Raw genomic sequence first — 11073 nt, forward strand, 5'->3', positions numbered from 1 at the left:
AATAATTTTAGATTTGATTTAGATTGATTTCAACTTCTATTTATATTATTGATACTGATTGAGCACTATTGCTTCTGTTCGAGTAGCTCACACTTTAGTTTGACATTTAACTCAACGGCCAATTGTCAAATAAACAAGCAATTTCTAAAAGTAAAATAAGAGTACTGTTTGTGGTGTTTATTTTTAATTAAATACTCAATTTTATTGGAATTTATAGGAAGTTCCAATGAGATGGCATCTGCATTGGAGCAGTTTGTAAATACAGTTAGGACTTCTTCTTCTCACGGTTATTATATTACTTTCAAAACTATTCGTACCCTATATTAAAGGTTATAATTTTAGGTAACTTAAGAGAGCTTTGTGTATTTATTACGAAATCTAATGAAATATTAGTAAAACATAGTCAACATTTGGATAACGTATTGGAAACTTTAGATATCCAACACCATTCTTTGGGAATATTATCAGTGCTGTGCGCTAAATTTAATGCATCATCCACTACTACAGAAACCACATTCACTCAAGCTCAAGATTTCATATTAAACTGCAACGGAGAACAAATTAGATTCGCCCCCGACACATGTAAGTAACCTACATATCCACATGGATAAGCTCTTGTATATCATAAATTCCAGTTGCTGAATTATGTCACCATATTACTAATTACTTAGTGGAACACAAGCAACCTTTGAAAGGGATATTATTATTACAAAAAGCCATTTCTAAGTTAAGATTGTTCGATTCACAATTAACATCCATTCACGCCGACTTATGTCAGTTATGTTTGCTGGCTAAATGTTTCAAACCGGCTCTAGAAGTTTTAGATATCGACATTACAGGAATATGTCAAGAGGTAAATAAATTACCCACTAGTAGGAATATAAATTTTCTTATGTGTTTTTGTTTACTTGCAGATATCCCAAAATCCATCCACACCCCAGTTTGATTCGAAATATTTTCTTTTATATTATTATTACGGTGGTATGATTTATTTGGCCGTTCGTAATTTAGATAGGGCTTTATATTTTTTTGAAGTGGCGATTACAACCCCTTCGCTTGCCGTTTCTCATATTATGTTGGAATCGTTCAAGAAATATATTTTGGTTTCCTTGCTGTTACACGGAAAGGTAAGATTTTTTTTAGTATAATTTATTAGAATTAAATGGCTAATTTTATCAATTGTACCTTCTGAAGAGGATTACATACATTACTTATTTTTTTTATACATTTTAATTATAAAATCGAATTTAAAAAGATTTATTTTGCTATACTTTGAATTTAAATACAAAAATTTTGAAGTGTTGCAGTCTTCTTGTTTTTTTTTGGCTTTAGAAAAGCAAAAATCACCCGATTATAATGATTTTATTTCTTTTTTTATAATAATAATTATGGAAACAAAAAAATAGAACTTCTATTTGTTGATAATCATGTAAACACACTCATTAATGAAGAATTGTACATAAACATCTGATATACAATATTTTCTGCCTTCTAGTGGTTTCCTGTATGTAATATAGGAGTCCATACACTATATTATATGGCATCTCCCTTACAAATTAGTTTGAGATCACAAAATGCTACAATGTTTGGATTTGTGAATAATTTTTCATCTTCTGACCAACTATCCTCACATTTTTCAATAACTCTAGACAAAACTGATGGTAATTTTATATTATCCCTTGGTTACATTGTGATTCAACCATTTTCCCCTAGCTAGTACCGTCTAATGGTCAGCTGTTCCTAATATAGCTCTCCATAAACTATATTATGTTACATTTCACTCACGAACTATTATAAGGTGAAAAAATGCCTTGATGTCAGGTTTCGTGACTAATTTCTAATCTTCTGACTGACCATCTTCACAGTTTTCAATTAATCTAGATAAAACTGTGATTAATTTTTTATTAACTCGCCATTACCTCGTTTTTAGCTTTAGACAATTAAATGATAATGAAATGTTAATAAACTTTTATAAAATCAACGATTTTAGGGTTTTTAACCCACGGTACAACCGTTTTTCCTTAGTGCCGTCTAGTGAACAGCTGTTTCTAGTATAGCAGTCCATACACTATAATATGTTCCAATTTTCTCACAAATTATTTTTATATGAAAAAATGCTTTGATGTTAGTATTTGTGAATAATTTCTCATCTTCTGACCAACCATCCTCACAGTTTTCCATAATTAAAGACAAAACTGATGCTAATTTTATATTATCCCTTGGTTACATCGTGATTCAACCATTTTCCCCTAGCTATTACCGTCTAGTGGTCAGCTGTTCCTGGTATAGCAGTCCATACACTATTTTATGTAACATATCTATCACAAATTATCATATGTTCAAAAAAGGGCTTTAATGTATGATTTTGTTATTGATTTTTATCCTCTAGGCAACTATACTCCTCTAACTTCATATTCATAAATAATTAACGAGATTAATTTGATATTATTTATATTAGAAAAATTGTGTTATTTCAGGTGCAACCGATCCCCAAATATGCTTCCCAAGTGGTTACGAGATTTATTAAACCACTATCTCTGCCTTATACCGATTTAGCAAATGCCTTTACTTCAAATAACACAGCGGAATTAAATACGGTACTTAATAAACATTCTGAGGTAAGTATTTGATTCAAATTATTATTTTTTTTAAATATTAAATCTACAGAATCAAAAAGATAATTACTTGATTTATTCTATTAAAAACGAAAGTAAAAACATGAAATTACAATAATTTTTGTTGAAAGTATTATTCCTATTTAAACACTTTACACTACACTTAACTAATTTATTTAATTTGTTCAGTTACTTTTCTATGTCGTTCCGTTCATTATGACTATAAATTATAAACTCACTTTCGGTGTTACACAAGCTCGAATATATAGCAGAAACGACATTTCTAGAATTCTAGAAGGTATACTAACGAAAACGAATAAATAACAAGACCTTTACAGAAATTAGTTGAAAAAAAATCACCGCTAAGATAAAAGAATTCCGTATTCGCCAAATTTTAGACTTTCATTATAACCGGATAGGTACGGTTCCACGGCCCATGTCGGGGACAAGTTCGTAACAATATTTTTCATTTCTGGGTGGAATTAGAAGCCTCAGGAGACTATTTGTATTTAAAAACTTGCGAATTAATAGTGATTCATGCAATGGGCCATTTTTTAGACTTTTTTTTTGAAGTTCTTCCAATACCCTGGAAGTTCATAGGTGTTTTTAGATCAAATCATAAACTTGACTTTCCGTTTGCCGTTGATAACTTTCAATATAAACGATTTTTAGGTCATGTCACAAACTTGACTTTTCATTTGCCGTTTGACGTCGCCGTTTGCCGTTGGTGACTTTCAACATTACGAATTTCATCTTTTGCCGTCGGCGGTTCGTAGTAACTTTCGTTTGAGTTTGTCATATGATTTTGACGTATGACGTTGATGGCGCTTGATTTTCGACCTCACTTTAAAACTTCTCATATTCTTTTTTTAAAATTTTGTTATGGCCATTGCACACACGATAAGCCCTAATACTCCCAATAAAAAAAACTCTTCGAAACTGTTTATAACCTCGTCGTTCAACCATTTTCCACCAACTGGCATCGTCTAGTGGTCAGCTGTTATTGGTATAGGAGTCCATACACTATATTTTTTGACATGCAACCAGCAAGAGCGTTTTGTTCTAGAAATCTCACTAAAACTAATTCTTGTTGGGCCCAAATTGGAAAAAAGTACTTAAATGTTTCATATTGTTTGTAAAAATTTCGTTATTTTGTATTTTTTACGACTTTGAATGTTGATATAAACGCACCTTTTTGATTTTAATCGTTGATAACATTTTTGTAAAGCATAAAACGAAAGTCACATATTTTTTTGTTAATCCAGGCAAAAAAACAAACATTTCGAAAAAAAATCGTGTGGAAATGTTTATTTAATTATTTTTTACATTTGAAATTTTATTCACGTTTAGTAAAATTAACATTTTCTTATTAATCGTATATAAAATTCATGCATGTTAGGTAAGGTTTAAAAAAATTGTTTTTGCTTATATTACTTTTATGTTCACTTAATAAAAGTCATAAAAAATTCAAATAACAATATTTTTGTGGGAAAAGATCAATTTTGAGAGAAATTGTTATTATTTTAATATAAAAGAACATGAAAAATCAACATATTTGTATGATTTCTTCTAATAACTTTTTGTTTTGTATAGATTATGAAAAAAAAAATTCTTTTCATTACTTTTAAAAGAAGTTATCAACAACTATACGTGAATCAATGCGCTTAAACGAATATTTAAATCTTTGAAACTAATATGAGTTTCAATTCATGTATAATTTGTAAATTCATCGAAAATGAATAATTTTTCGATTTTATAGAACAAAAAAAACGAAGTACCCCTATAGTATAAAATTACCTTAAATAGAATTATTGAATACTCTGTGGATGGTTGGGCAGAGGATCAAGGCATTTTTTTAATTTTGAAGATAATTTGTACGTTCATCAAGAATTAGTTTTTCGACTTATATTCAAAAATTTGTTTGAAAAACGATGTTACATAATATAGTGTATGGACTCCTATACCAATAACAGCTGATCACTAGAAGGCGCCAAGTCGGTTGAACTACGAGGTTATAAATCGTTTTAATAAAAAATAATTTTAATTAATCAGGATCAAGCTTTTTACTTCTTAAATCTTTTTATATGATTTTCTCGATAAATCGCTTTGTTTTTATGTCTCTTTTGATAGAAAATTGGTTAAACAAAAAACGGAAAACTGACATTGTGACCTATCGTTTGTTGTTGTTTTATTCTATAAAAAGGGATCGAAAATCATGGATATTTATTAAGTAAATCATATAAAAAGATCTAAGAACTAAAAAAGTTGAACAAAAATCTGAAATGAGATTTTGTTTAAAGTTTTAATCAAAATTATTTTATATCAACACCATTTATAACCTCGTGGTTCAACCATCTTTTTCAAGCTGGCGCCGTGTAGTGATCAGCTGTTATTGGTATAGGAGTCCATACACTACATTTTGTAAAAACTTCATTTTAGTAACAAATTGTTAAATATAAGTCCACAACCACAATAAGCTAATACTTGTTGAATGTACAAATTATCTTCAAGATTAAAAAAAAGCTTTGATCTTCTGGCCATTCATCTAAACAATATTTAATAATTCTAGTTTAGGTAATTTTATACTATCGCGGATACTTGGATTTTTTGGTTCTAGAAAATTAAAAAATAATACAATTTCTATGATTTTTTTTAATTTTCTTTTCAAAGATGGCTTTAAGAAAACAATTATCGGAATGAAAAAAAATATTTTGAGTAATTTAAATATTCGTTTAAACAGATATTTCACGTATAGTTGTTAATAGCTTTTTTTTAATTATCGAATGCAATTTTTGTAGTTTTTTTTATTTATACAAAAAAAACACAAAAGAAGTGAAAAAATGGCCCCCTTGGTGATATTTCTAGACAAAATGCAATTGCTGGTTGTATGTCACATAGTGTATAGACTGCTATACCAATAACAGTTTACCACTAGACGGTGACAGTTGATGGAAAATGGTTGAATGACGAGGTTATAAACAGTTTTGATATAAAATAGTTGTAATTATATTGAAAATAGAGGCTTCAATATCAAAAAATAAAAGTAGTGATAGACTTAAAATATTGTACTTCAGGTATTTAATAGAGACCATAATATGGGTCTTGTAAAACAAGTATCGTCGGTGCTTTATAAGAAGAATATACAGAGGTTAACAAAAACTTTCTTGACTTTAAGTTTATCAGACGTTGCTAGTCGAGTAGGTCTTTCTAGTCCCGGAGAAGCCGAAAGCCACATATTACAAATGGTAAGAAATAAACTTTTTAGGTATTTTTTTTCTCAAATTTTTCGTAAATTCAGATTGAAAAGCAACAAATATTCGCGACGATAAATCAAAAAGACGGAATGGTTGTGTTTAGAGACGAACCTGATAAATACAGCGGTCCCGAAGTTCTGAAAGGTCTCGAAGAACAATTAACTCTTTGTATGGAATTAGATAGACAAATTTTAGCAATGGATGAGGAAATACAAGTCAATCCGCAATACGTGAAAAAATCTACGGGTCTACAAGACGAAGAACAACCCAAAAGTACATATGCTATGTAATAAATTATGAAAAATACGCAAAAACGGGATAGATAAAATCGAATTTTTGTTTTCTTTTAGTTGTATTGGAGTTTTGATATAAATGGCGTTTATTACAAGTTGTTTCAAACTAATAAAATGAATAATTAAATTTGTTTAGATGTTAATATCGATTTTACAGGTATACCGAACAAATATTGATGAATTTTTGGTGTTTAATACCTCAAATTAAAGTGTATACTCAATTTGATAACTAATTTTTTGTTAATTAACCATTTCGTTTAAACTATTTCCATTAATATACATCCGGAAGTAATATAACTGTTGAACCAGTCAATTTGATCGAAAATAAAAACTGTTGTAATAATTATTTTTTGACAAAATAGTACAGCAATTAAAAAAATTGAATTATTAATGAAAAAATCCGTAATTTTTTGGTTGTTTTTCCCAATTAAAACAAAAAAAAATTAAATTATATTTTATCGAAACGTGTTTTCTTCATCACCACTCCAGACCCTCCAGAAGCTGACATAGTGAAGTCCCCATCATCAACTTTGTTGTATATAGCATTGTTTATAAAGGAAAACACTGGAAAAAAAGAAAATTTAATCGACCAGCTTATATGGGGATTATCCACAAGGCACCAGGAGGTTGAAAAAATACTGAAAAAGTTGAAAAATTGATAAAAAAATCACTGGGTTTATTTAAAAATGAATTAATGCCTATCCCAACTATTAAATACCTCATAAGGGGGTATCTACAATAAACAGAAGGTCGCAAAAACACTGAGAAAAGTAAAAAATTGATAAAAAATATGGCGATTGTCTACAAGGCACTAAGATGTCGTGAAATTCATGATGTACAACCCGAGGATTCCCAGTGACGAATGAAAAACTTTCACTTTCACCCCAAAGTAGCTTATAAAATACTTTTTCAATCAAAGCAATGAAGAAGCACTTTTACAGTTCATTAACAATTGTTTTCGATTGTCAAAAATGAAACTTTTTGATGCAGACTAGTCACGAACTGCTAATCAAATCCAAACCCCACAGTTTCTTATTTGGAATCGCGTGTCTCAAGATGCAGATCACCACGCAACATATGTATAATGTACTAGCCGTGCCAAGCTACCTCACATGTGTTATACATGTCCCAATTAGCACTTTTCCTAAAAGTTTGAAAGTTTGAAGATAAACATAACAAGCCCAATGGCATATTACATTATAAATAATGAAAACAACACAAAAGTAAAGAAATTTATTGATAATGTTTCACAATGAAGACTAGAGATATTGTAAATTAGAAAAATTTTAATTTTTTCAAGTAAACAAATCCATATAAAACGGTGGAACTAAAATACTGTTGTTTTACAAGAAAATAGGAGTTTCCCCCTTTCCAATCAACTATTTGTTGCTGTTTCCATAGAACAAAGTTTGGGCACCTTCTTTATTGACATATATAACGAGAAAATATCTTTAAGAATATTTTCTGTAGAATCTATCGTCCCACTATAGTAATTTACCCTATCTACAGTAGTTCTCACTTCTTCAAGTTGCTGAAGATGTTCTGGCCACGCAATTTTGTCAAAATATCCAGGACAATCTGGTGGTTCATATATCCGTAATAGTCTCCTTCTATAACACTCTTCTTTTGTTAGGGTGAAATAATATTTTAAATCGCACAAAGGCACTAAAGTTTTATAATTAAAAATTGAAAAACCTTCGATTATTAATATATTGAGCTTGGCTGTTTTTAATACATCTTGTATGTATCCTATGTCATGAGTAATACTATTCAAACTTTGAAAATTGTTATTAATTCTTTTGAATCTATCATTTTGAATGAAATTTGAAACATCGTCGAACATTTTATCCATATCTAAACTAGATAGTATATCGTAGTTTGCGTGGTTTAATTCAGGTATCCACGAAATTCTCGGGTCATTTTCTTCTAAGAAATACAAATCTTGACTGATGATTGTAGTTTTTGGTAAAATATTTTGTAGTTTTTGAGCCGTAGTTGTTTTTCCACCACATGTCACACCACTAATTCCAATAACTATTAATAAATCTTCCTCAAATTTCGTCTTCAACATAATGAAATACTAATTTAAAATTATTCACGTCAATAATTTATGCATAATTAATATTATATTATTGTTCAAGTACAACACGTGTTTATATCGGAAATGCGCATAGCAATGAAAATTACACAATAAATAATTTGCTAAGATAATCATATCGATTTTATAAAAGGTGAAGGGGTATCGGTATCAATTTGCAAATGTGAAAAACACCAAAGTCTTAACGTCAAACTCACACCATCGAACTATTATACTTCTATACGTCAATTTTTATACAAATATTAAACTTTCATTAATAATTTTACATTATTTGAGAGGATTAAATTACTAAAATAAATCATCATTATCAATTATAAACGTAATAAAGAATATAAAAAATATTAATACATTTTATGAAACAAATCATACTCTTTAAGTGAGATAACGGTTGGTTCTTTTTGTTCTGTCTATCGCTCTTATTACGATTACATAAACCATTGAATTAGAAGTACTTCAATGACATAAACCTATATATTGTATTGTCTATGGTTATCCTCCTTTTCAGTCCGTGGACCACAGAACTATTTTTTAATCAGTTTTTATGATAAAAGTGATAAGAATATCGGACAAAATAAATTAATATATCTGTATTAGAACTAACTACATTGATTTAATTGATGAAAATAACTTCAAATTAAAAGAATTCACACTTAGGAACTTTAATTAAATTTGTTGGTAGCATTGTATTTAGGTGTAATTGACATTTCAGAAAAAACAAAACATTTCAAAATGGTATAAATTTATTGATAAAACATAGTCAAGATGACTGACTGGTTCACTAATTTAAAAAATGCGAAAAAATCGTGTATAAACGACAAAAATTTAAAAAAAGTGCATTACGAATTGAACGATGGACGCCAGTTAGTCGAAGAATATAATACAGATACAGGCGTTCTTACCAGAAGAGCTTGGAGAAATTTGAGTACGCTGGTATTATTATTCTAACAAAAAACGAATCATTATACCAAATTAACATTATAGGTAATTTGTCCAATGAAGAAAAATGGGATATAGAAATAGGGGATCCAGAACCAACCTACAACAGTAAGGAAGAACATGCAATTAAAGAAAGTTCGGGACAACCTTTTATTTCAAGAAGAAACACTAGAATAAATTTAGAATGGAGGATTCGTAATCTTCCCTATCCACCCGAAGTTTATTCAGTAATTGTTAATCCTGAAGAACAGTGTTTAGTGGTTAAAACTTCGAATAAAAAATATTTCAAGAAAATTCCAATACCCGATCTCTCGAGACTCAATATCCGTTTGGATCAGACAAAAGTATCGTTCACACATAAATTTAATACGCTTATTATTGTTTATCAGAAGCCTAAGGAATTGTTAGAGTTTGAGAAGCTGCTGTACAAAGAGATTTCTAAAATTGAACCTAAAAACCTAGAAGGCGTACCAGATTGCCGACCCAGTTAATCATATTTGTAATTTAGTGTCCTAAAGTGATTTTTTTCCAACTAACATGGTAAATCGAAAGTATTGTGATTTAAAAATATAAATAAGTAATAAAAATGTTGGTTTTTATTTGTGTTTGAGGAATGTGGTATTATACAAAGATTATGCTAAATTTTTCCTTATTTTTTCTTGAATTCGAATTACTGATATGTCAGGTAACAAATCATGGGAAGGATGCTTTAAGTAAGATCATTGTTACAAAAACCATCATAAGATTCCATCAAACGTCTTATCCCCCAAAACATCCATATTTCTATAAAAAGCAACTGTCAATACTCAGAAAGATTAAAATAGTACAGCTATAGTGACAATTTTGAAGTACGTTACCACACAAATCTATGATGTGAATCAAATTTTTAAATTGTACTATTTGAGTTAATTACAAAGATAACTAACTCCTAGATATCCCTCGTAGGTTTACCAACGTCACACCAGATACGAAGTTTAAGAAAAGACCTGAAAGGATCTTTAGTCCTGCTCTTCTTTTTTATTCTTGTTTGCCAAAATTGATTGTTTTTTCAAATTTTGTGCCTGTATAAATACTGTATTATGATCAGGTTACGTGCCTGTGTTTAACAAGCTTGCAATTGTACAACGTTGCCAAAATTTAGAAGTAGTAGTAGACATTGAGGAAACATAAAAAAGGTTATATTGATAATTCAATTTCAAAATATTCTGTTTTAAGCATATATAATATCTGTGAATTTATATAATTTTCTTCAACTTTTTTCTTTCATTTATATATAGCCTAAAGTGATATATAAATTTTTAATATTTAATAAGAAATTCATAAGAATAATATAATGAAATACTACGAACAGACTGTTCAAAATTAAATAAACGAATGGTTGATGGTAGTATTAGGCTCTATAAAGTAAGTGATTCAATATAGCGTTGTTAATTCTGTTAACCTACAAACGCCATATTGACAAGTAGTTAGAATGTCTAATTGATTATTATTTTTATTAATATTAAAACTGAAAACTTATACATCATTAATGACGTAAATTAATCTTTATGTTACACGAGTTCTATTAATTACAATTTTTTCTGTTATCTTGTATATAATTAAATATTGAACTATCAGGTTTTCATATTCATTCTTTATATACATAACACCTCATTTTGATTAATTGTATCTGCATTAAAATCATGCAGGTGCATTATTATATGAAATTTAATTTATTAAAAAAATTGCGAAAAATTGCTCAACTTGGTAAAGCGTGCGTATGCAGATATTTCACCGAGAGTTTCATAATTCGTTACTAGGTTGAGCAAAGCTATACCTATTATTTCATACAAAGAAATATTATAAACCATCATTTCCTAATTTTCTCACTTGAAACA

At 29.0% G+C, this 11073-nt stretch overlaps 3 protein-coding genes across 3 annotated transcripts; 2 read left to right on the plus strand and 1 right to left on the minus strand.

Annotated features, from left to right (window-relative positions):
- Positions 1-91: 91 nt before the first annotated feature.
- LOC130443410 (COP9 signalosome complex subunit 3) lies at positions 92-6626 on the plus strand. The gene is made up of 7 exons (XM_056778012.1): positions 92-286; positions 343-582; positions 636-853; positions 915-1127; positions 2478-2618; positions 5690-5860; positions 5914-6626. The coding sequence occupies exons 1-7, from the start codon at positions 232-234 to the stop codon at positions 6157-6159; spliced, it is 1284 nt and encodes a 427-aa protein (XP_056633990.1). The 5' UTR covers positions 92-231; the 3' UTR covers positions 6160-6626.
- Positions 6627-7385: 759 nt separating this feature from the next.
- LOC130443415 (nicotinamide riboside kinase 1) lies at positions 7386-8417 on the minus strand. The gene has a single exon (XM_056778020.1). The coding sequence runs from the start codon at positions 8231-8233 to the stop codon at positions 7538-7540; it is 696 nt and encodes a 231-aa protein (XP_056633998.1). The 5' UTR covers positions 8234-8417; the 3' UTR covers positions 7386-7537.
- Positions 8418-8949: 532 nt separating this feature from the next.
- Positions 8950-9783, plus strand: LOC130443417 (protein DPCD). Its single transcript, XM_056778022.1, has 2 exons — positions 8950-9182; positions 9242-9783. The coding sequence occupies exons 1-2, from the start codon at positions 9023-9025 to the stop codon at positions 9685-9687; spliced, it is 606 nt and encodes a 201-aa protein (XP_056634000.1). The 5' UTR covers positions 8950-9022; the 3' UTR covers positions 9688-9783.
- Positions 9784-11073: the final 1290 nt, after the last annotated feature.

The sequence above is a fragment of the Diorhabda sublineata genome, chromosome 4 (assembly GCF_026230105.1).
Source record: "Diorhabda sublineata isolate icDioSubl1.1 chromosome 4, icDioSubl1.1, whole genome shotgun sequence".
NCBI lineage: Eukaryota > Metazoa > Arthropoda > Insecta > Coleoptera > Chrysomelidae > Diorhabda > Diorhabda sublineata.